This window comes from Manacus candei, unplaced genomic scaffold (genome assembly GCF_025592945.1).
Source record: "Manacus candei isolate 608988 ecotype Guabito, Panama unplaced genomic scaffold, ASM2559294v1 h1tg000015l, whole genome shotgun sequence".
Lineage (NCBI taxonomy): Eukaryota > Metazoa > Chordata > Aves > Passeriformes > Pipridae > Manacus > Manacus candei.
This window is the reverse complement of record NW_026138063.1, coordinates 23,655,564-23,681,692: the sequence shown is the minus strand read 5'-3', so window position 1 is coordinate 23,681,692 and position 26,129 is coordinate 23,655,564. Positions and strand designations below refer to the sequence as shown.

General features: G+C 43.3%; 1 protein-coding gene across 14 annotated transcripts in view; it reads left to right on the top strand.

Moving 5' to 3' along the window:
* Nucleotides 1-26,129, top strand: part of FARP2 (FERM, ARH/RhoGEF and pleckstrin domain protein 2) — an 81,320-nt gene that overhangs the window by 42,942 nt on the left and 12,249 nt on the right. For all 14 annotated transcript variants that reach the window (XM_051782392.1, XM_051782394.1, XM_051782395.1 and 11 more), the window contains 11 exons: nt 1,385-1,532; nt 2,356-2,445; nt 3,527-3,690; nt 3,837-3,905; nt 5,296-5,353; nt 6,031-6,271; nt 17,036-17,214; nt 22,202-22,291; nt 23,528-23,661; nt 24,475-24,556; nt 25,387-25,624. In XM_051782392.1, the coding sequence (XP_051638352.1) occupies nt 1,385-1,532; nt 2,356-2,445; nt 3,527-3,690; nt 3,837-3,905; nt 5,296-5,353; nt 6,031-6,271; nt 17,036-17,214; nt 22,202-22,291; nt 23,528-23,661; nt 24,475-24,556; nt 25,387-25,624 (1,493 nt within the window). The remainder of the gene's footprint in view (nt 1-1,384; nt 1,533-2,355; nt 2,446-3,526; nt 3,691-3,836; nt 3,906-5,295; nt 5,354-6,030; nt 6,272-17,035; nt 17,215-22,201; nt 22,292-23,527; nt 23,662-24,474; nt 24,557-25,386; nt 25,625-26,129) is intronic.

The window sequence follows — 26,129 nt, the reverse complement described above, 5'->3', positions numbered from 1 at the left end:
TTAAGTCCTGAAAGGCTGCAGTGAGGTCTCCCCAGAGCCTTCTCTTCTGGACACCCACAACCTGTCTCCATAGCAGAGGGTCTTCTGCCCAGTCCTTGGAGCATCTCCTTGGCCTCCTCTGGTCTTGCTCCAGCAGCTCCACGTTCTACTGATGTTGGGGGCCCCAGAAGTTGACACAGCACTGCAGGTGGGGTTTCCATGGGGTTGGCACAGGAGAAGGGTCTCCTGCTTTACCTGATTGTCCTGGACTGTATTTATACCTAAAACTGGACAGTAGTGTTGTCTTGCAGGATGTGTAGTTCAGAGACCTCCTTGGGCAACAGGCTTGTGTTTCTGATAAGGACTTTTTTGCTTTGTGGTGTCACTGGGGCACCATCAGTAGCAACGGTTGGACTTGATCATCTTTGAGGTCTTTTCCAGACATAATGATTTGGTGATTCTATATTCTAAGAACTCCTTCATTTCCATGGTAGCATATGTTCATGGAGGATCCTAAACCCCTTGTCAGGACCCCTGAACTGATAGAGAGTGGTTTGACTTATGGGAAAAAGTCTTGTACGAGCTGAAAAATGGGCTACAATACAATACACCCCCTGTCATGGAGAAAAACTGGGGGGGTGAGGGGGAAAAAAAGGACTGTTTTCACGCAGGAGAACAAAATATCTGTGACATCAGCTAGCTTGGGGAGCAGTCAGTGAGGGCTGAATCTTTGATGGGTGTGTGCCAGAGTCTTGAACAGTCTCTGTGTTGCTGTTTTGGACGTCGTGTGCTCTCATAGAGCAGTTGCTCCCTTTTGTGTACAGCTTCCTCCTGTTTTCAGTGTAATTTCCACAGCAGATGAGGTTTCATTTTAAAGATCCTCCTCTAGATTCCTTGGCATGGAGGTAATTGTCCAGCTGAAAACTGGGGGAATCTGCTGTACCAGGTAGTAATAATTTTGTAGTCCCAAAACCTGACCTGAAATGGGTCATTCTGTTGCAATATTTGCTTTGTTTCTGTTGTGCTGGCTATGCAGCTCTGCCAGCTCTCACTTCTTATCTGGTTAATGCTAATGTGTACACAAGCAAGCAGAAGAAAGAGCATAGTGGATTGAATCTGGATTTGTTCAACTTCATAGTTTCTAAAGTGAAAAAGCTCTGAGCTAGTTAACATCTGTTTTAGCATCTGTCTTGGGATGCATTTGAGGTTGGTCATCATCTGTGTCATACAGAACTCCTCTTACAGAACTTTCAGTGTAATACTTAACTTGGAGTGAAACTGCCCAAATAAATGAGACAGAAAATTCTCATTTAGTGCCAGAGTTCAGACTTAAGTGCATTAGCCGTGTTGGCAGTATTATAGAATCAGATTGCTCCTAAAACTTTATTTTTCTCCCTCTTTGCAGGGGTCAAACTCCAGCTGAATCTGACTTTCAAGTGCTTGAAATTGCCCGGAAACTGGAGATGTATGGCATCAGATTCCACCTCGCCTCCGACCGTGAGGGCACCAAAATCAACCTGGCAGTCTCACACATGGGTGTGCTGGTGTTCCAGGTACGGCGGGGAGGGCCGAGTCTGTCCGTCTGTCCTTTAGCGTGTCCTGGAGTGAGTCTCTCATTTTAATATCAGGTGTCTCTGACCACTTCCAAATCTAGCACATTTTATGGTCAAGGAGTGTCATTTAAGTCCCCAAAATATTGTTTGATGCAGTTTGTTCTTGCTGATGCAGAGCAGAGAGCATCAAAGCTGACAGTGGCGGTGAGGTAGAGGGGTTTTGTGTGAGAGTTAGATGTGTGGTCAGGGAACATCATCAGTTCAATTCGTTTGGTGCAGCCCTGGGACAGATTTGTCATCCCGGAATTTTAGGTCGGTTTCCCTTCTTTCAATGTTCCTGTGTATTTTTACCAGGATACCATTGCTCTTAGTGTGTAGAAGTGCTGATTGATTGAAGTGATTGGACCAATTAGTGTTACTGTGTTTGTTGTGTTAAATAAGTGACTCAGTGCTCAGAGTCCTGTTTATGGATGCAGTTATATTGTTTTCCTCTCACCAAAACACAGAGGCAGCTTATCTACTAAAATACTTCCCTTTGGGCGCTCGTTTTCTGTTTATTTTGTGTTTTACCTGTTCTTTGGTTACTGTGGGGAAGCTTCTTTTTGGAGGTGCATCATGCAGTCCTGCAATTCCTTGCAGACTCCTTGGTGACCTCTTTCTTGTTTAAGGGAATACTGTCACCAGAACTAAAAATACAGCAGGATGTACTGGGGTGGGGAAGGTGTCTACATGCACATGTCTATATAACTGCAACAGAATTATGTTTGTTATTCCACCCTTCTGAAACTTTTGCCAACTTTTAACTGTTCTCATTTTAATTCAGGGTAACACGAAAATCAATACCTTCAACTGGTCCAAAGTCCGTAAACTGAGCTTCAAGAGGAAAAGATTCCTTATTAAGCTCCACCCAGAGGTCTGTGCAAGTTTTTCTGTAATATAGACTGGTCAGTTGAAAAAACTACCTATGCTTCATTTTATTATGAACATTTCTAGAGTTTGTGATTTTATAAAACAACCTCAGCAGGGCAGGCTTCTCTTCATCATTCAAGTATAAATCTTTCCTTTCTCACCTCATAGCTGTCACCTTAGATCTTTAGGTTTTGTGTTTCAGCCTCAGCTCACCCTTAACATAGGCATACACATGCATAAATGTAAGACAGAAAAAAATTACTAAACCCAAGTATTTGGTGCATCCTGTCTCTGTACTTCTACTCTGAGAAGGTTACCTCTAGTTTCTTGATTCAAATGAGAATAACCTGTTACACCTCAGGAGGGAGTAGGTGGCTGGGATTGTATTGTTGGAGCTTAGTTTTAAGAGTAGTGTGATTACTCTTGCTTTATCTTTTGTATGCATCTGTATAGCAGAAGTGTTATTTTTCATGCTTGACTGATTTACAGTAGATGTTTTTGATTGCAGATGTCATCAAAGTTGTTGTTGCTTCCACACTGTGTGACTAGATTAATTTATATTAGAAAAGGGGCAAAAAACACCTTTGAACATAATATAATTACATGTATCAAGGACACCTGAAACAGGACACAGTGTCTGCCTGTGTAGTAATGACCCTCAGAAATTTCATGTGATAACTGTACTCTGACATATGCAGTATTTTCCAGTCTTGTCTAAATCTCAGAAAGTGAGAGAAGCATCAGAACTCCTAAGAAAGGAGAAGTATTTTAAAATTGCTACTATTTCACTTACATATTTTAATTTCTTCGGAATTTCTAAAGGTGGGTTATGTTGAGCATGTTTCTAAAGCCGAGTGCATTTTAAACACTTTTACAGTTTCAAGGTAAGCGAATATTTTTGAAAGCTATTAAATGGTTTTTGACTACCATCAGAATCACTCCTATGCTTTAAGGCATATGAGAAGTGACTTAGCAAAATTCTGCATCTCACTGGAGTTCAACCTTTTTGTTTGCACCCATTTGTTCTCTCCTTTACTCCTCATTGTCATTTTATGTGCTCCTTAACTTCTGTGTTTTTTTCCCAGGGCCCGTATCAAGATACGTTGGAGTTTCTTTTGGGAAGTAGGGATGAGTGTAAAAACTTCTGGAAAATCTGTGTTGAGTATCACACGTTCTTTAGGCTATTTGATCAGCCAAAGCCAAAGGCTAAAGCAGTGTTCTTCACCAGAGGGTCATCGTTCAGATACAGGTAGGGAGAAACAGAACAGATTCATTAAAGCTGAACTCATTATGTCTTAGAAAATGAGATCCAAAGGAAGAAGTATTCTAAAGTCATTCCATCTCTAGTGCTCATCCCCTGTGTTTGATAACGTTTGTACTTTTGTGGGTTCACAGTGGACGAACACAGAAGCAACTAGTGGATTATATTAAGGACAGTGGGATGAAGAGAACCCCGTATGAAAGGTGAGATCAAAGAGCTTTGTAAGGTGAAATGTAGCTGGGACTTTCACAGTGCCCTTATTGGCTGAATTTCGGTGTTTTAAATGCTCCTTGGAGGCATGGCCATTCTCAGTTACTAAGGTTTCTCTCAAAGTAGCTGAGCTAAATGTAAAAAGAATTATCATTTTGTGACGATTTAAGAAGCTTAGGAAAGTTTCAGTATAATATATTGATGTCTGTGGACAATGTGTGGCTTAGCCATCTGAAAGTTCAGCATGTATTGAAGATTCCCTGACATTACTGAGTCTGTGTGCTCCTGTAGCTGTGCAAGCAGCCAGTGGCAGAGCTCATAATTGAACTTGGGATCTGCAAGTCTGAAACCATCGCCTTAAATACTCATTTGTTTCTAAACATACAAATATATAAATTAAGAATGTGCGTTTTTATTATAAAATTGTCATTTCCTTACTAGACACTGAAAGCTGTCCTGTCTGCATGTGGAAAACTCCTCCTAGTCTTTCATCTGAAAGAGTATAGGGACTTAATAGGAATTTTTAAAAATTTGCATTAATCTAGTATTAATAAATATTTTTTATGTCTCAGACTCCAACTGACCTCCTTTTCTATATGAAAAATTGATTTTCTAGTTAATTAATGACATAGAATGAATCTAACCATGAGTGTAATGCAAGATACCACTTTCTGGGGTCTAACATACAGAATTTTATATGATTGACTGAATTTGTAAAAATTTGTAAAATTATTGCGTGTTAACTCGTTATGGTTCTGAAGCCATTCTTTGTGGATGTTTATTCTGATGTCAAAGGAAATGGTAACAAGAGACTGACACCCACCTGTCAACAACTCCCTGAGTGTAGCCAAGTTTGTTTGGGTTGGTCTCTTCTCCCAGGTAACAAGTGACAGGACGAGAGGAAACGGCCTCAAGTTGTGCCAGGGGAGGTTTAGGTTCGATATTAGGGAAAACTTCTTCACTGAACGGGTGGTCAGGCTCTGGCACAGGGTGCCCAGCACAGTGGTGGAGTCACTACCCCTGGAGATGTTCAAAAAACGTGGAGATGGGACACTTGAGAACACAACTTCATGCTGGGCTTGGCAGTGCTGGGGGAGCAGTTGAACTTGATGATCTTAGAGATCTTTTCCAACCTGAATGATTCTGTGATTCTACAAATGATCTGGGTCTTGCTTTATTCTATTTTTTGTATGTTTCTTGCTCCTGCATCGTTTAATTTACAACTCTTTTTTGACCTTTTTAAATCTTGAACTAGTTTTTAACAAAACACAGTAAAATAGAGCTTGAGAGGTGCCTGTTGGCTGCTGGAATGGCAGTGGGTGACTGGGGAAGGGAGGAGGCTGGTTCATGTCTTGGATGCTCACAGGCTGCTCTGTCCCACAGGAGGCACAGCAAGGTCAGAGCATCCACTCGCACCTCCAACGCAGATGTGCCAAAACAGGTCAGTTCTGCAGTGCTCTTGGTGTGGTGGTCAGGGGCATGGACAAACAGCTTTCTGAGGTGATGCTGAAGGAGTCAACCCTCCAGAATTGCTTTCACTGTTTGGTCTTCATCCCTGCTTCGCAGTTCTTTTTGTGGGTGTTACTGGTTTGATAGTTGTAGCCAATGGAGTGTAAAGTGAGTAGTATTTCACTTTTCAAAGTTCAGCTGAACTGAAAAGGAAATGTCAGACTTTCTAGTATGTTATTATTTCAGAGGATTAGTTTGTCTCCAGATACTCTCTGGCAGTCTTGAGTTCATTGTGTAGATGCCTTCTGCAGACCCCGGCAAGAAACAAGCATTTCACCGAATGCACTTGTGTTACGTGGGAGATGTTAAGGAAGCATCACAGAATTTCACTGTCATTTTGTTATTTTTCCTTGTGGATGCTTGTTCAGCAGAGGCTGTAAAATACACGGATTTAATTTTCCATCCAGTTACCAGAATTAAAGAAAACAGACCTTGTTTCTTACAGGGGCTGCTGGATCAGCTTCTGTGCAGTGTTTTGTTTGCTGTAAAGTGAGCTCCTCTGAAGCACATATTCCTTCTGCATCTGTGTGTAACTGGATGTTTCAGTTGTTTTTATGTATTACAAAAACCTTTTTATCTGTTGTGTTTCTACTTTTTTTCCCCTCTTAGAGTGTCCCATTCACTGAGGGCTTGAGAACCCCAGGGTCTCCTGCCTCGACAGCTGCTCCCTTTTCCTCGGTTCGCTCCTCGGCCAGTCCTGCTCCTGTCCTGCCCATCTTTGCTGAATCCAGCCCTTCCTCCTTGGACCCCCGAGCACCGTACACAAGGATTCCAGACAAAACCACTGCAGCACCAGCAGAAGAAGCGGGGAGGAATCTGATGCAGCAACCCGGATCTCCCATGCTCCAAGGTGTTGGGTTTGGTAGTGTTGAAGGAAACTGTAACCTGTCTTGTCCTGTTGTTGAGAGTGATTGTGGTGTAGATGTAGACATAGAGAGGAGTAGTAAGGAGAGCAGGGTTGCTGGTTGTAAAAATGACAATGATGAGGATGACTTTACCACAGGTGTATTCATTGCTGAAAAGGAGCAGCAGCACGGCAGCCGGGGTGCCCCTCTTTTCACACTGGCAAATGCACAGTTACAGGTGTCAGAGGAGTTTATTGATGATGACCCAGCAGAAATGTCCTTTTTTGCTGGGGGCTCTGAGGCATTTTCCTATGTGTACAGTGGGTTAGAGTTAAAGGGTTCTGAGTTTTCTAAGTGTATATCGGAGTCACCTCGTTTAACTACAGATGCCCTCCAGCAAAACGCAGTCTCTGCTCAGTCGAGCCCCGACAGGTACTCGACTGAAGCTGTGGATATGAATATGGAAGAGGAGTTTGAATTTGAAGAAGGGAGTGATTTCAACGGCAACGAGAGGCCATCGGACACCTCAGAGCTGTTTGAGGTGAAGGCCCAAGCGAGCAGAATGCAAAGCCTCCTGAGCCCCTCTGAAACGAGTTCCCTCATCAACAACCGCTCTGAGAGCAGCTCCCTCAATAACTTGCCGCTGAATGGAACGTCCTCCCTGCATGCCTATGGCTCTGCCAACCATTCCGAGGCCAGCTCCATGGTGAACTTCCCTGCCTACTCAGTGCGCTCCGAGTCCAGCTCAGCCTTCCAGTTCACGGACATTATTGACCAGCTGGAGCAGCTGAGCTACCCACCCACCACCACAGAAGACTCCAGCAGCACGGACACGGACTCCTGGGACTCCGGAACTGCTGCGCCTCTGGATGTAAATCTTTTCTTTAGTAACCCTTTTGCTCAAGCCACTGGGGATAACTTCGGTTTTGACTTTCAGAACAATTTAAAAAACCTCACGCAAGAAGACTGGACAGAGAAGTCACACGTCAGTCGCGAGTCTTGATTTTTGTGACCGATCCCTCTGTGCTGTTCAGACTTGGAAGTCAAAAGGGTGTGATCAGTTGCTTTAGGAAAGAAAACCCCAATCCAGTGGCTGGATTTTAAATCACATAATGTAGTTAATTATTTTTTTTTTGTTAATTCATATACCTCTTCAGTTTCCCTCAAAGCATCCAGGCTGTGGTGCTGTGTTTCCATGCATCACACTGCATCAAGAACAAGTTATAATATGCTACAATGTTGGAAAATACTGCATTTAGGAAAACCCACTGATTTCAAAGAACTTAAGTATCAACTGGCTCATGCAGACATCACAACTTACAGCATACTGAAGGATTTCTTTGGCTAAAAACATATCTGTAAGAGTCTGATGTATGCTGTTCCTGCAACACCTGCATAAAACAGTCACTTTTGCACATGCTTATTAATCAGCAGCTGCTTCCACTAAATTGCCCATTTTCCAGCGCTGTAGCAAGATCCACATTTTGTTTTTGTTTCCACAATCAAAAAAAAGAACACTCTTAAAATCATCTCTGAAGGACAGTTTTAAACTATCAACCTATGCAACATGTCTGTGGTATGCTTCGAAGAACAAATAGCCTGTGTGGTAGTTGGGAAGAGAGAGTGTGTACACAACCAAACTTCTTGTGAAGACAATCATATTTGCTGACTTCCAAGTGCCTTCAGCAGTCCAGCAGCAAACATTTTGCAGCAGTTTGGAGATATACAGAGACTATAAAAGCACTTAATCCCCATAGCATTTTGTCTCACCTTCTTTCTCGTTATTTAGTCACTCTGCATAAAAATACTTACAGGACACTTTTCTGAATTAATTTGTATCTGTGGGGGACAGCTAGTGGTAAACCCGGTGATAGCTTTAACTTTTTCTTTAAGATATGGGCTGTATTCAGAAAAATATAAAATTTTCTGAGAAATTGAGTTGTTAGGAGGGGTGAATACTGGAGACGACAGTTAGAGCTTCAGGGCTTTTATAAATTCTTTTAGGCGGGTGACTTTGATGTGAAACTTCACCTATAAGTTTGAAAGCGTAATTGAAAAGACAGTTACTGAACTGGTCACATCTAATTTAGCAACATTTATTGAGGCGAAACAGCAAAAGTTGTGGAATGTCCTCCCTAACTGCCGTGGTTTGGGGTAGTGACATTACAGAGTCACAGAATCACAGGTTGGAAAAGACCCCCGAGATCAGAGAGTCCAACCTGAGCTTCGGCTCGTAATAGCAGTTTTTAGGGTATTCTGCTTTTGTACAAGCAAGAATGTGAAATCCATTACACCTGACCCAAATCTTGTGCATCATCTCCTTCAGACGTTTGTTTTTGGGGTTTCCTTCTGCCCAGTTTTCAGTCCTTTGCAGAGGGAGTGCAGTGCTGGTACAGTCAAGGCCTCCAAAATAAGCAAATTAGTTACAATCATACCTTTATGCTCAATATTACTGATATCAGTTAAAGACCTTAATTGTTTACTCAAACATTTAAAAAGTACTATTATTTCTCAAAATTCTGATAACTAAAACTTTAATAGAATTTTTCTCAACATGTGGCAGGACACGAGGAGGTAAAACCTCCTTTAGTCACCTATTTCTTCCAACTTAGTTTTACCAAGATGTGATTATTCTGCACAGCACTTGCTTTTATCTCACTTGACTTACTGTGTTTTAGTGAAGTCTCTGTTGTCCCACGAGAAACCTGTCTGCTTTACCAGTGGTACAGAAAGCCAAAGCACTTTTAGAACAAAGTATTAGCTCAGACCTCCCAGAATGTACAGCAGTTTGCTCTTTTTGTCATTTATAAGTGCTGTATGTTACTTGTATTTCTCTCCTATTGGATGTGTGTTCTGGCTCTTTGTGTGACTTTATTCAGGCCTGTGGAGATGATGTCCTGCATGTGTGGTGTGACATTTCAAAATAGGACTTGGAGGAGGTCTGTAGTGGTGTCCAAAGCTGGTGCCTTTAAGTATGTTTTTAGGTGCTTCGTCTGATTTCCTCTCACAGTGAACTAGTAAGGAAGAAAAAGAAACCAGAAAAAAGACAGAATTCTGTCTGCAAACTCTCTAACAGGTGGCAGCATCAGGGACAAATATATAGATAAAGATATAGAGAAAGGCTGTTAGTTTCTTGGATCTATTAAAAAAAGAATCAGGATTCAGCTATTACATATAACTTTGTCTGCCTCTGTTTCATGTCCCGTGCCCCAATCACAAGCGTTCCTTCTAAATGTGTTAGAATTGCTTAATATGGGAATAAATCCAACTAAATTCTCTTGGTTTTCAGAAGATCTTAGGAGGAAGCTGCCTGTATTTTCGATGGACAGGCTTCCCAGTTCTCTTTCTTGCATCCCAGTTAGTTTGAAAAGGCATCTTCAATGTTTTTCTTCTTGTATTTTGCAATGGTGCAGATCTTTTATTGGCTGTTTCAAATCTCAGGGATTTTTTTTTTAAAGAAACTAATGAGAGTCTTAGTGTAGTGCCCCTTTTGTTTTTCTGAAAGAATGGGAGTGACTAGAATCTCAATCCTTTAGCTTAGGGCAGGCTATGTGGATCCACAGGTGAGGACAGAGCAAGGGGAGCTTTGACCCTGCTACAGATATTTTTAGATGAAGGTTTTAGTTAGAGTGAGAGTTCAGAGCTACTGCTGTGCCCCTGGTAGTCCTGTATGTGCTCTGGCTGACTGACAGCATAGAGCTATCGTGGTTTCCTTCTATGCTTCTCTTGATTTCCAAAGCCATGTGGCTTCTGAGGATATCTTTGCATAGTGAGCTGTGTTTTCTTGTTCATGGTTTCCCAGACAGACACAAAAGAGTAGAAAATTTAATTTGTGATTAGAGTTTTTATTATAGCAAGAAAGCTGTGAGCAAAGGTTCTTCATCATTTCCTTCAGAGGGATAAGTTCAGAGTCACTTTCCAGTACAGATGGAGAGAAAAACCAGCTGCCCTCAAGGGAATGGGATGGTTCCAACCTTTGCAGGGAGCTTGAACACCACGTGTGGGTTATTTCAATGCAGTGGAGCCATGCCAGGCATCCTCTTCTCCACTGACTGTCTCCTGAGATGGCAGGAGAAGGTGAGAGAAGGAATGGCTTTCCCTGCTCTGTCCCCTTCATTTGTCTTTGAGTAGTGTGAGGGAGCAGGTGAACTGTGAGGCAGTGTGGTGTGTCCCGAGTGCTGCCGATGCCGCTGAGCTCTCAGCATTGTTCCCTGGGGTTTGCGTGATTTTCTTTTCACAATGTTGATACTAAAAATTTAGTTCCTGGTACTGATTTCTGTTTGTTTCCTGAACACACAAGTTTTCTTTTCACGAAGGTGAGCAGTGAGCTGGCAGGTGTGGTGGTGTTGGTACCAACCACCTCACCGAGAGCCAGGAGCCTTGCAGGGCCCTGAGCAGCGACCGCTGCTGCAGGAACCAGGGGAGGTGACTTAGAAAAAATGAGAAGATCTTTGTCAAGTACCCCATGCAAGAAGAAAGCATTTGAGGAGCTGTGGTAGAGCAGGTAAAGCTTAGGTGTAAACATCACGAGTCCAGGGCCCAGTGAGTGGTCGCCCCCCCTGCCCCTGACACCCACCTCTGCAGGTACATTCTTTCACGTTTGCTTTCTGACCCCCCTCTGCAGGAGGCTGGGGGGACATACACAGGTACGTACATTTCTAGTCAATGCACGGGTCTTAGGGCTGTGTTTTTCCAGTAGGAGAACCACAGGGGTTTCCAGGTTTGTTCCCCTGCTCCCCACAGTGCACCCAGCAGCTGTTGCAGCGATGGCTCAGCAAAAGGAGGGTACTGGAGCCATCGCTCCGACTCCACAGGGAGTTTTCCTGTGGAAGCAGGGCTGTTTTCCATCCTTCCACGTCTCTCTGTTCTGTGTTAGCAAACACATGCAGCTGTAGGAAGCATGTTAATACCAGTGGCTTTTCCCAATGAGTTAGGCTGCTGGGCTTAGCTCTGCAGTACTCAACTGCACATTGCAGTGTGACTAAAAGGCACCAAAATGCGTGTCTCGAGTGAGTAATTTAATCTGCACCTGTACTCCTCTGTGTGTATACTTACAACGTTTCTATGCTTAAATACATTTTTTAAATGTAAAGCACTACATCAGAGCATTTCCGATTGTCATCTGTGCAGTTAGTGAAACTTAATTTGCACAAAACATGGGTCGTGGAATATTCTCTGACCTATCCATCATCTGGTTAAGCTTTGGTAAAATTACTAACCTGTGTTATCTATTGTGTGTAGACTTTGTAATTTTAAAGTACTCATTCATTAGTAAAGTAATACATGCTATATATTCCCAGGACTTGCCATATTTTATCTTAGGATGGAATAGGGCGATGTATTGATCTACTCTCACCTTTCACTTTATTTTCCATTGAATTTCAGAGTTACTGGATAATCTGGATAATACCAAGTATTGCTCTCCTTTTTCCTGTGTTTATTTGTGTTGTGGTCATAGGCGATTTTGTTTAAAGGGTTTTTGTTTTATTTTGTTAGTGACTTGGTTATGGTTTGGTGTTGGGTTGTTTTTGTTTGGGTTTTTTTTTTGGTGGTGGTAGTTTTTGTTTAGTTGCAAGTCTTGGTAAGGGTAAGATTTTGCAAAGACACTAATAAAAGTTATTATAATTTTATGCTTTTTGGTGCAAACCTGTCGATAAGTCATTCCCATTATTGTCATTTTGCAAAATGTTCTAAGCCACAGTTACTCAGTACTGATGGAATGAATGAGTATAATCACAGTTCTCAGTGTAGTCCTTTAGCTGTCACTGCCTGTCATTTTCAGGAGCTCTTACACCTCACTGGTCACAAATGCAGTGTGTATGTGTATGGCTGTACATATACATTCGCTGCATGAAGATGGGGAGAATTTACAGTTTCAAACGCATCATAAAATCCACTTAATTTATTACCTGCTTATGAGCTCTTATAGGATTAGTCCAGCAGGTGAGCTGGAGCTTTGGAGGTTCAAATTTGGAGCGTGGTGAATTGAACCTGGCCTGTGGGAAGGTGTTGCTGTACGTTTTCCAAAGCCACAACATTCCGCTGTTGCTGGAAATGCAAAATTCCCATTTGTTACATACAGGGGTACGTGTGCCTTGGTTAGAGGGACTCCCCAGTTCCATAGGTGCTACTCTTACCAGGAAAGGATTACATTAAAACAAAGAGAGCTGGAATTTCTTAACTGATCTCTTGAACTTTTATCTTTTATACGGTAAATGTTTATTGAATTATATGTTGGGGTTTTGAGTATCTTTGTGTCTGTTCAGATTGCCAATTATGAAACCACAGATTTGTACTAATTCGTAATTTTAATTGTTTATGCAATAAAACAAGGAAAACTTTGATATAAATGACAACATGGGCTTTTTAGCTTTATTTTCGTTACCCTTGTCTTTGAAATAGAATAAATATTTGTTCTCCTAGCCAAGGCATCTTAGAGTTCTCTTCCCAGCTTTCTCCAGACAGTTTTCTCCCCATACCCCTTCACTGAAAGTAGAGCACAGCTGGGGCAGACACTAGTGTGTGGGTTTCAAATTCCTGGTTTGTGCAGACCTTTTGCTTGGCGTACAAATGGGACTGGAAGTTCAGATTTCTTTGTAGGAATTACATTTATTGTGGAGACCATTTCTTTTAAACTGGGTATGTCCCTTGAACTCTCTCCTGTATATCTGTTTTTATTGGAAGTTTGTCCTTTATTGCAAACATAGCACGTGGAGGCAATTGCATGTTTTCTAGGTGGAAAGTTCTCCTGCAGGAGTCCGTGACCAATGTTTAGGTAAATTCTCTTTTCCTGCAAACAAGGGGGGGAAAGGTGGCAAAAGAAGGGCGGTTGTTTCAGATCCTGGGTGTGACCATAAAACTGGGACCAACCTTCGGACTCTACAACGGTACCACGTGTAGATGTGGCCTCACAGGTACCTACAGTTGCACTGGGGCACGTGCCAAGTGCTATAGACCTGCTTTAACATTTAATGTGATCTGTACCTGTGAGAAAGAGATCTTTGAATTTAAGGTCTCTTAAGTAGGTTTTTAGGCTCTTAGATAATTTTCAAGATTCTCTCTCTCTCTCAACTGTCCCTCATCTTTTTAAAGGAAAGATTTGCAGGGGGAAAATCTATTAGTTGTGATATTTTGAAATAAGGAAGATAGGGTGTTTTCCAGGATTTCGCTTGTGGTGCGTCAGCTTGCTAATGACTTCACTCTGGAAATAATCCTTTGGTCTGTGCATGCAATGGGTTCAACAGGGCACTGGGCAGAAGAGGGGCTCTGAGTGGGCTCCCATCATCTTCTAGTCAGCCTCTGCAGGGTGTTAACCTAAAAACAATCTCGTCTGTTTGAAGTAGTAGTAATAACCATGATATAATAATAAAGTTGTTTTCTGTGAAATACAGGAGGCACTCCATTTGATAAGGAGCCATTGGTGACATTTGACCCTCACATAGCTTTTGTCCATCCCATAGTGCTCTGTATTACTGGGGTACTATTGTAGTTGTCTGTCTTTGAATTATTTTAAGCATCAAGGTGTAAAGCTTATAGAACCTATGCTTACATTTTATTTTGGCCAGCCTGTGCATTCAAATCTGGCTTTCTGCATAGGGATTGAATTTAGATTGAAGAAATAAATGGGAAGTGATGCCAAAGCTTATTATCATTCTGCTTGTTACCTCAGTGGAAACCAAATGGAGCCTGCTTCTACATAACCAATATTACTGAGTAGCTGTGGCAGATAAGGCCAGCATCCTCACCCAAGTCTGTAGCTGTGCTCATGCAAACTACAGTGCTTTTGCAATGCTTTATTGATTGTTTTTTATTTTTTATTTCAATTACATGCATGTTGGTCTTTTTATGAAACTGGGTTTGTTTGCTTAAGGATACGTGTTTCTAACTACATAGTGAAACTAAGAGGTGTTAGTATTCTTAAAGATCTTTGAGTATGAATATCACACCGAGCTGATGCATTTTTGGATGTTGCCTTAAGTGCTTTTGTATGTGATGTGGAATCAGAAGTTTGTTGTGTGCAGAATGCAGCCCTGTCTGAGGGTCTGGGCTGCAGCACTGAATCCCCACGTCATCACATGGACCCCTGGCTCCTGCTTGCAGCACTTACAAACACCAGTTTGAGGTGTTTGTGTGACTTACTTGTAGAAAACAAATTTCTACTTCATGCAGAACACCGAAACATGGAAACATTCCTCTGAAAGAATAATCCCTTTTCATGTATCTGGAGGATGCTGCCTGCGGGGAAGGGAAGACCTCAGAGCACCAGGGTTTGAAGTCAGAGGGAATCATTCACGTGTTTTGATCTTTGCATCAATATTTCTACCTAATTAGGAGGTTTCTACATTGAACAGCTGTTGAAATGGCTTCTCCCTTTACCATCCTTCCCCTGATGAATAAGGAATTGCTGTACATCCTACCTGCTTGCCTGAAGTCCCTCTGTGCTGCTCTGGTGAAGAAGACTTGGATTATGAGAATGAAAATTACAGTCCTCACCTGTAATGTCATCTGCCAAGACACACTATCAAACTGAGCATTTATCAAACATTTAACTAAACAGATGTTAGCCAAAAAGCTAACCCAAGCTGCTCTGTGACATTTTTATAATCTTTTCTAGAAAAGGCAAATTTGGGAAGTGACAGGATGAGGGGGAATGGCCTTACGCTGAAGGAGGGTAGTTTCAGATGGGATATTAGGAGTAAATTCTTCCCCATGATGGGGGAGAGGCCCTGGCACAGGTTGCCCAGAGAAGCTGTGGCTGCCTCATCCCTGCAAGTGTCCAAGGCCAGGTTGGACCGGGCTTGGAGCAACCTGGGCTAGTGGAAGATGCCCCTGTCTGTGTCAGGGGGGTGGAGCTGGATGATCTTTAAGGTCTGTTCCAACCCAAACCATTCTGGGATTATGTGAACGTGTCTCTCATTTCCATCAGTCACTCTGGCTTCAGGCAGTGGGGTTCTTTCTTTTGGATGCAGTATTTGAAATCAGTTTACCAGCCAGTTTACCAATCTGACTGAAACAGGCAAGCAGTGGAGTTTAGAGCAAGTTACATCCCATTTGCTCCTCCTGTATCTGAGCTTTTGGACTGTCTGGAAACAATTCAAGTTACAGATTCTGGAATTCATTGCTACTTCATGTTAAATTCCAAGAACTTAAAGAAGCTCCTCTCCCCTGCAAGCTCGTTTGTTTGGAAGCTGATGTTTCAGCATTCCTGGCATGTAAAAGCAAACCTTGAATAAACTCCTGTTTCTGGATAGGTAAAACAAATGCCAGGCACTGTTGCTTTCCAGGGGTGATATTAAAAGCAGTGGGAATGGAGAAAATGCTCAGGCAGAAGCAAAAATCTGCTCCAGAATTAGTGCTGGACTAGTGTATGAATGGTTAACTCTGCAGCCTGGATGATCTGAATCTCTTCCAGGTGACCGAGTGCAGCACTGTTTAGCTTCCTGCGTTTGTCCATGTGGAATTCCAGGCTGGGGCTGCCTCGCCCTGGGTGTGCTTCCCGAGCCTGAGCAGCTGGGAATCGAAAGCCTCAGCTCCTTGTGCAGCACCCGTGCCTCGTGACTGTGTCAGGAAATGCTGTATATCCGTGGGGACTGGTGTTTTTTAAAGCCTTTTGCGATGATTTCTAAGTAGTCTGGGAAATGATGGGTTGGCAGTTTAGGGTTGGCTCCTGATTTCCCTGTTTGCCTTTGGGCAGGTGGTTTAGCACTTGTGACTTGACAAACCCTGCTGGGGAGGCTTGGGAGCGTGGCTGGGTGTTTGAGCTGGAGATACTGAAATGTTGGTACCTGTTTAGTTGCCTCACCTGAGGAAACTCATCTGTTTATCACAGAGAAGATCAGAAAAAATAATATGTGAGGTTAGGAGGAATTCTGTGTGTGTAGTGTAATTGGAGTGTCTGTCACCTTTGTTTGGTCCCAAAAAATTGATCTCGAATGGTCATTTTCCCCGTGAACCCCCAAGGGGAGTCTGCATGCTGAAAAGAGGAGGCTTAAATTCACTGTGATGGTGCCTTATGTGTCAGAAATCTCTAAAGGGTCCACAAATGAAATAATAATAATATTTTTTAAAAAGACTATTAATAATCTAAAGCAAAGCAGTACCTCTTGCTCCTGCTTGTAACAGGTTTAGCTGTGGATTGTGTCCATCCAGTTAATACTCGGTGCTGCAAAATTGATTTTCTTGAGATTATTCTATTCATATATTAGAAGAGCTAGGAATGAACTCTCTTGCATGCTCCCTCTCTGTATAGCAAGAGGTTTTCCTCTTCCATTGGACAAATTTTGGAGATTCCCTGATTTCTGAATGTATTTTTACCATACTTTGTCGTCCGAAGTGGTGAGTTGTGGAATGATTTGTCCTAGCTTTTCCCTGGGTTGAAAAGTAACTCTTGTATTGAGAAGGAAAAATGAAAGCTGTGTTCTGGTCCCTGCAGTATAACCCTATGTTGTGAACTGTGTTGCTGCTCAACAGCACTTTTTCCTTGACCCCAAGCAACTTATCCTTCCCTTAACTGTAGTTGTAGCAGTGTCCATCCTTACTGCGCTGCCATGTAACCCGTGGGATTCAGGGAACACTTCCTTTGCTTTGAGATATACACTGAAGTCTTTGGATCTATATGCCTTTTTGCTCTTTTTCTTTTGCCTTTTTTAAAATAATATGAGATTGCAATTCTGGTTTGCTGTAACAGTGAGTAATCACCTTAGCTGCGCTATCTTTGAAATAATTTTCTCTCTTTTTCCACTCCATTTTCTTGTTCTCTTCCCACCCAGGCCTCCCCGTGGACCATCCCGAGCTCTCCTCCCTTGTGCTGAAGAGTCCCCTGGGCTTGACCCCGGCCTTTCAGGTGAACTTGAACACAGCTGCCCAGGGGTCATCCCCTCTGCTGAGTCCTGTCCTCAGCGACGCTGGCGGGGCCAGGGTAGAAGAGGATGATGAAATGAAACGGAAGGTAAGATCATGATGTAGCTGGGCACTGATGGTGTCAGGTGAGGAGCTGTGCTGGGCACTGATGGTGTCAGGTGAGGAGCTGTGCTTGCTGGGCACTGAATGCTGATGGTGTTTTATTTTGTGGTGGAACAGATGGGTTTGGTGACTGTGTTAAAAACTCCACTGCTGAAGGTTTGGTCGGATGTCTCTCACAGTTGTGGCAGGAGTCCCCACTGCCCTCCTGGCATCTTCTTGTGTCCTCTTGGCATCGCCACTGGGACCCTCTCCCTCTCTTTTAGCAGGGAACTGTGCTCAAAATCCACCTTTTGTACCCCAGAATGGAAATGAGTTCAGGTTGGACATTAGGGAAAGGTTCTTCACCCAGAGGGTGGTTGGTCCCTGGAGCAGGTTGCCCAGGGAGGTAGTCACAGCACCAAGCCTGCTTGAAATCAAGGAGCATCTGGACGATGCTCTTAGTCACACGGTTTATTTTCAGGTGGATCCTCAAGGAGCAGGGAGTTGGACACAATGTTCCTTAGGGAGCCTTATTTGTTAATGTGTAAGGTGTGTCCTTCCTAGGTTCCTTCCTTCCCATGCAGTCTTGTCATGGTCTCATTGGTCCATCTCACCATATGTTGGTCCTCCAGGCTGTGCTTCCTGATCATAACAGGACCTTTAGAGGCATCCTGAGATGTGCCTCTTGAGCTGTGAAGGACCTGAGCTTAGCCTCAGCTGTCACAACAAGCAGGTGTCACAGTGAATTCTCTCACACCCAGTCTTCCATGGCTTGGTCAGCAGGGCTGGCTGTGTTGTTGAAGCTCTCCTCTCCATGGCTGACCCTCTTGTCCAGAAAGAGGTGGACAGTGCTCTGCCTTTGTGGAAGTTTGAGGCTTACTTTCTGGATAGAAGGAGGCAAAAGTGCTCCTGACTTTTTCAGGTTCAGTGAGTCTCAAAGCAGGAACAACTCTGAGTCTTCAGGACATGCTTATGTCTAGGTACTGCTCTGTGCATGGGCTGCTTTCCTCTCTGCCCACCTGTAAGCACTGGTTGCTTTAACTGAGGGCTCCCCCACATGATGTGGGGTTTTCCTCACCCCCATGTAGAGCTCAGGATTTGCTGTGTTTCCTCCAGTAGGATAGAGAAGTCTGCCTAACAGTAAAGTTCCATGACCATTTTGCTGGAAGCCTCTTTGCTCCCCTTGCCTTGCTGGCTAGCAGGGAGTTTTGTTGACTCTTTTGTACTTGAGAAGAATCCAGGACCTTCCATTACAGTGCAAGGAAGGCTCCACTGTCCAGACTCAGTTCTGTATGGAGTCGGTGGCCACACTGGGATCTACAGTTTTCTGTGCAGCCTCAAAGGAGAAACCACCTTGTGTGCTCTTTGCTCCTGCTCTTCTCTTCTGCTTGCCCCATCCAGCATCCTGGTTGTCCTACCTCTGTCAGGAGCAGGATCCTCAGGGAAGAAGGTCATGGGTCCCTACTCTATGGTGTCTTCACCACATCCTTGGGCACTTCCAGGCACTCCTTTCCTGGAGACCCCAGATAACTGACTCAGATTGTGTGATGCTATTGAGGAACACCTGTGGAGTGGACGTGGTGTGAATAAGTGTTTGCCAGAGAGAGGAAGGTTTGACCCATAACTGGGAGCTGAACTGGAGAAAACTCACCCAGCTGGCAGCTTCCCCTGTCTCATTCAGACTTTTTGAGGTGGAGTTTACAGCTTTGGCAGATTGCTCTACCTTTACTTTCTGTACTTATTTCAAGTATACTTCCTCTCATTTATCCTTGTAGCCTGGAAATAATGAGCAGTGAACGCGTTAGCTGCCTTAAGGGCTGAACCCAACCCTTTCTGCCTCTTTTTGCAAAGTCTGGTGTTTTGGCAGCTGGTGTTCTCATTCAGGCTGAAACTAATTTATAAAAGTGAGACTCCTAGAAGGGAACTTTTTTTATTCTATTGATCTTAAGCTTGATCAACTCCTGAGCCTTCCAAGGCTTCGTTGTCCATTCAGAGACATTATTTGAAGTGAAACAGACCCAGGTGGAAACAAATTGTTTAAATTGAACTAAGCTAAATTCCACAGGAGTTTTAGAGCTTTATTGTACAAGAAAAATGTAATCTTAAAATATCTCTCTGAATAGAGCTCTGATTTGAAGGTGATGCTGCTGTAATTCCACCTGGTTAATCAGGGTGTGTTCTGCAGACTCTCCAGCTCTTGCAATGTGTGCTCTCTGCTCTGTGCTGCCATGATGCTGCTGTACTGAAACATTGAGAAAGATGAGGGTTTTTCTTACATTTTATTTCACTGTGGTTTTCTTTCATCTTACTGGTAGATTTCTTCGCGTTTCTTTTCTAACAGAGGTTGATTGTAACAACCCACTTGAAAAGGACATTGAAACTGAGCTTTTTTTGGGAGTTCCCCCCACCTAGAGTTATTTTTAACACTGCTGAAGCCTGGTCTTTGAAGTGAAAAGTTAAACATTTTCATGTGCATGGAATTATTATTTATTATTTATTTATTTGTTTATTTCCAGACTTGTTAGTTTTGTGACATTGTCATCTGGGTACAAGGCAGGCAGGAAAGGCTTTCTTAGTCTTGTAATCCTTTTATTTTGGCCTTTTTAAGTTCACAGTAGAGCTCTTCACTCCCCACAAGCTTTTAACTCCCCACTCCTTGCTGCATGTGGTGAGTCTTTGAAGGTTTTCAGGTTGGATTGTGTGTACATGCTATGGTGAAACACTAGTTTTTCCAAGTGGGGGTATTTGCCTTGATGCCTGCTATGGTTGTAAAAACATTTTCTTTGGACTCTGGAAGGAGGCTGCCTTCTCAGAGAGTTTTTGTGTTCGTTTTTTTGAGGCATGAGCTGATTTTCTTTCCTCTTGCAGTGCCTGACCAGTACTGAAGGTGTTTGGCAGGGCCCCTGTGCGCTGTGACAGCCGCTCCACTTCTTGGTGCTTCTGGTGCAGGTTCTGCCCAGCAGCTGCTGCCAGCACTCAGCACAGGGGAGGCACTTAGGACTGGTGCAAGACAGAAAAAAAGCAAATTAAGGGCACTAAATTTCAGCAGGGAGCAATTTGGAAAGAGCAGGAGCTTCTGAGAGTAAATGATGATGCATTGGCAGGAGGGAGAAAGGAAGAGAAGAAGCCTGGGAAAAGAAAAGCATCTTCTGTGCCCCAAGTTTGCACAAAGTTAGCTGGAGAATGAAGTGAAAACCTGTAGAAATGCTCAAAGGTGATGAAAAAGGTGATCCATGCAGGCTATGAGAAGTGCCAGGTTATGGCCATGGTGTGTTTTTAGTTTTTAAAAAAGTTCCCCCCTGTTTCCTGTCACCACCTGCCCATGTAAAAAGTCACACTCCCACATTTTCATGTGTCTTCATGCTCTGTAAGGGTGTAAGCACTTCCTCTGTAAGGAAGTGCTATAGGATGCTGTACAGAGTCCAGGAGGAGGTGTACACAGAGCTGTGTTACACAGAAACATGCCTGCTACTCTCCTGTCATGTAAGAAACTGCTGAAGCTGGTGAGTGAAATGAAAAAGCCGTATCATCTTGAGCTCCAGGGAGGCTGTAAAAACGATGCTTTTTCTTTTGAGAAGAGGCTGTTTGAGAAGGATGCCCACTGAGCTTCAACAGGATATGACACCACAGTCAGGTAAATAACCCAAGAACAAAAAAGCAATACCTGAAGCCAGGATTAGGTAGGACTTTGCCTGACACTGTGTACCTGAGACAGGTAGGTTAAAGTTGAGAGAATGGCTATGGAACGAGTAGAAGTACGTTGAAGAATGTCCTCTGGTTCCTCCAGGGTGGGGACTGATGTGTGGGACTACAGTAACTAGCATAAAATAACCTGAAAAGAGGCTAGACATTGTCTCAAAATGAATTATTTGGGGACACATACATCCAGGAATTCTGTGTGGTTAAGGTTGACCCAATAGAGAGGTTACCAGGAGAACATCTCCTCCATGAGCAACGTTGAGCTGGAGCATTAGGAAGCTCAGTAGCTGTGCTGACAGCACTGGAGGCATCTGAAAGCAACTCTAAAAAGAGAATTTTTAATTAACTCGGCACATACAAGGAAACAGAAGAAATAATTTTCAAAATTGTGTTGCTCTCAGTAGGGGCAGACATGGGGGAGACCAAATTTTGACATAACTCAGTGGGTTTGCTGTGACTGATTTTGACCAGGCATAGGTTTGGCACAAAACTGTGCCACAGCATGGTGAGCTAAGGAGCCAAAACAGTATTTTAGCCTGAAATGGGATTAGACCCTTAATATTATGTGATTTTTAGTAATGTATGTTTTCAGGTTAACTCCGATTTTGGGTTGTTGCAGCTGCAGAACTGCAGTATTACCATTTCATTCCTTTATGCTTCCATGTCCATTCTGTCTTCTCTGTAAATAGCAGCCCTGGAGCAACCATACAGTCAACAACTGCTGCCCTTTGATTTTGCTGTTTTCTTAGCTAATTAATATGATCTTCAAAGGACTTGAGTAAAAACTGCAAGTGGAAATAGAATAGTTTTGGAAAAGGACTGTGTTGCAAATCTGCTGTGCTGTGTTTGGTTAGAGAAGTGTTTAAAACCTAGGAACCTTGGAATAACTGTTTCCATATTTTTGTAAAGTGCTCCCTGGATTTGAAATGGAAGTTCATATAATGGAAATGTTCAAAGCTGGGTTGGATGGGGCTTGGAGCAACTGGCCTAGTGGAAGGTGTCCCTGCCCATGGCAGGGGGTGGCATGAAATGGGTTTTAAGGTCCCTTCCAATCCAAACCATCTTTGTGATTCTCTGACAATTGACATATAACCTTAATTTTTAATAATCTCGAAATATAAAAAAATACTGTAAAGTCATTGTTTGGGAATGTGATACTGAATACAGAGATGCCCTGTTAGCAATGGGCTGCTCCATTTGCACACAGCAAGAGGGATGTAAGGTTTGGGCTCAAGCTCAGTAATAACCAGAGCATGTGTATTTTACTGTCTGTTGATGGCTGTGTATCCTTCCAGCGCTACCCCTCTGACAAGGCCTACTTCATAGCAAAGGAGATTCTGGCCACAGAACGGACCTATTTAAAGGACCTGGAAGTTATCACAGTGGTAAGGGGGTTTGACTTTCTTTAATGATTTTTTTTTGCTTTTCTTAGCACATTCGTGCCCAATTGTTAGTTTGGAAAAACTTGGAGTTTCTTCCTAACATGTAGCATAGTTCATTAGCCAAGTAGCTGTCCCCTTTCTTGTTCCATAGCTCCTCCTGTGGGAGAGTAGATACCTTCTCTGGACTTTTGTCTTTAGCTCCAGCAGCTCCATCCTGTGCCATCCTGATAACTTAGACAAACTTTTGCTCTGAAAGCTGTGAACAGAGACAGCCTAAAAGTGTTTTGCATTCAGTTTTGGTGATAGCTGCCAACTCTGCTTGTAACCTGACCATCAGTTCAGTGGTTTTCCTTGGGAAGTTTTTGTCCTTGTGCCTTTGGATCTGAGAGCAGATGGCAGTTGCAAAGGGCATCAAGGACCTATATGGGGGTTTGAGAAGTTTTGTCTTGTTTTCTTGTTTCTTTTTCTTCCACTTCCTTTTACCCAGACTAGACAAGTGGGTCCTGGCTTGGAGGACAGCGTGAGTTTCCAGCTTTGTTTCTGAAAGAGCTTTTTGTTCATGAGCTCCATGTTTGAGCACTGTGACTGTCACATTTCTATAAGCTGTTGTTTTAATTTCATCAAAGAAAAGCTCGAGTCCCTTAATGCCATGCATCTTCAGCTGAGGTGTTCTCTGCATCTTCAGCGAGCACCATCTCACTCCAATTCCTCCTACAGGCTTCCCAGCACTTCTAAAAGATGGGGGAACACCTGGCACTTCAGAGGATTTTTGTAATGTCCCCACCCCTGCCAGAAAGCGGGGAACCGAAACGATAAAGTGCAGAGTGTGACCTGCAACGAGATGTCTCCAACTGCTGAGTAACTTGCACAGGGCTCCAAGGTGTATGGGAGCAGTTGTGTCTGCATGGAAGTGACAGCAGTGGTGTGAGAGCAGCTGGGGCAGCCACTGGGTAACTGACTGTCACTCAGCTGTCACCAACCATCCCATCATCGCATTCAGAAACACGCTCATGCCCAGAGCCAGCCATAAATGTCTCATCTTCCTAATGTTTGGCAAGGAAACAAATCCCATCTTTTCATTTTTCACAAATTACTTCTTCCCTAAATATTTCTCCTTCCTTCCTGCTGTTTCCCTGTGCATACTTTCTCCTCCCCCATCGCTGCAGGAGCAGGAATTTCTGTTCTAACGACGAACTCCTGGAATAGAGAAATTGATGGGAATTTCTGATTTTCTGGCAGTGGTTCCGCAGCGCGGTCATCAAGGAGAATGCCATGCCAGAGGGCCTGATGACACTGCTCTTCTCCAACATAGACCCCATCTATGAGTTCCATCGAGGCTTTCTGAAAGAGATTGAACAAAGGCTCTCACTCTGGTAAGCGAACAGGGGGACCTTTTTCTACATCCTCATGTGAAAACCGGACTTAAACGCTCTTTGACCTGGTATTTCTGCATCAATACAATCAAGGAGAAGTATTTACTAAATTGTAGTTATAAAAAAAGCACTAAATGCATTGTGCAAAGCCCATTTTTCAAACTCTGCCTTGTGTATAATATCCTGTAGTCGTGTGAATTGTGCATCAGACCAAGGGTTTTGTAAAAGAAAAGACCCTTAAGATTGTCAAGTCCAATTGTTAATATAACCTGGTAGTGTCTCTCAAGCCTTAGAAAAGAGAAGGAACACAGGGTCAAAAAAGGTTTTTTTCCACACCTTCCAGTCAATGAAACTCCAGCTGAAAATCTAGGAAACATTTTTTGTAATTAAGATGAGAGTTCAGTTCTTGCAGCACCGTTTATTTCACAGAGCATGTTTTTAGTCTCTTAACCTTTCTCCTGACTTGACATATTATATGTTATCATATAATTACCATTCAAAAGGAGTATGAACAAAAATAAATTCAGGTGTGATCATGTTATGACATCTGTTCAGAGGTCTGAGAGGTTAAACTCCCAAACAGACTTTCACACAAACTCATTTCTAGTCCTTTCTCAGTTTTCCAAGCACAGCTTCGTGTTTGTTATTTCATACAGCTTCCATATTTAATGTACCAATCTGAACAGTGAAATGGGAATCTCAAGTGGCTAAAGATTATGTCTTGAATTGCAGAGGTAGATGGAGGGAAGAAATATAAATTTCTTGATCCCCCGTTCACGTTCCCTTCTTGTTTCCTCCCTGTGTGTGTCCCAGGGAAGGCAGAAGCAATGCTCACGTGAAAGGAGATTACCAGCGCATCGGAGATGTCATGCTCAGGAATATGCGCATCCTGAAGGTAAATACAGGATTCAAGAGATGAAATTTCGGGATTATGGAGTCTTTGTTTTGTCAAGGATCACAGAATCACAGGATGGTTTAGTTTGGAATGGACCTTAAAGCTCATCCAGTCCCACCCCCTGCCATGGGCAGGGACACCTTCCACCAGCGCAGGTTGCTCCAAGCCCTGTCCAACCTGACCTTGGACACTTGCAGGGATGGGGCAGCCACAGCTTCTCTGGGCAACCTGTGCCAGGGCCTCACCACCCTCACAGGAAGAAATTCTTCCCTAAATCCAATCTAACCCTGCTCTATTTCAGTCAGCATTGAAGTAACTTGCAAACAATTATTGTTGATAGCAATTTAAAAAGAAAACAAAATAATTGCATGAAGGCTTTGTATCACTGTTTTTTATTTGGCCACTTACATTTACCTTGAGAAAAGGTGTTTCTCTGTTGCTTATTCAGCAGAAAAGGAAGAAAAATTGTTTCTTTAGCTCCCCTGTTGAGACCCTGGTTCATAAGGTTATTTAATTCAAAAGTATATGTATTTTTTAAAGACAGAGCTTCTGAAATGAAGTCACCTTTATTCGGTGCAGAGTGCCTCTGTGGAACAGTTACACTTGTGCTGTAGTAGTGGAGTAATTATTCCATTAAAACCAGTGGCTTGAATGGGAGTGCAGGAGTGTGGGACTGCTATTTCGACTACCAGCATTTGGTATTCCCAGCAGGCACAGGCACAATGCCATGCAGACTTATTTTGATCCTGACTGGGAGCTGTCTGCCACTTTCTTGAATAATGGAAGACTGTTTTCCTTTGATCTGAGTAATTCTTTGTCTGATTCCACAGGAGTTCACCAGTTACCTGCAGAAGCACGACGAGGTCCTGACAGAACTGGAGAAAGCAACCAAGCGCCTCAAGAAGCTGGAGATGGTTTATAAGGAGTTTGAGCTGCAGAAGGTTTGCTACCTGCCCCTCAACACCTTTCTGCTCAAACCCATCCAGAGACTGATGCACTACAAGCTGATTCTGGGTAGGCTGTGCAAGCACTACACGGCGGAGCACCGGGACTTCGCTGACTGCCGGAGTGAGTGAGCCCCAGCTGTGTGCCTGCTGGCAGACACCCCTTCCATGGACATCCAAAGTTTTGCCTGTGCCCTGGGGAGACAAGAATTGTAGAATCATAGAGTCGTGGAATGGTTTGGGTTGGAAGGGACATTAGAGCTCATCTCATTGCACTCTGCTGCCACGGGCGGGGGGGCACCTTCCACTGGACAGGGGTGCTCAGAGCGCCCTGTCCAACCTGGCCTCGAACACTTATGTTCAATTATGTCCACAAATTCAGTGTGAACGCTTTTGGTCTGGCATTCCAGGAAGTGGTTTTCTCATGGTAATCTTAACGGACCCCAAGGTCTCAACCAAAGCTGAAAATTAGTCCTTTTCTTGTCTCCCTTTTTAGCAGGGGAAAAAAGTAGTTTTTTAGGAACTTTGTCATTTAGAAGTAAAAATGTGACAAAAAATGCTTGTTTTGTAGTATCAAAAACGTACATATTAAATTCCATTCGTGACAAAGTAATCTTTGGCAGAAATAG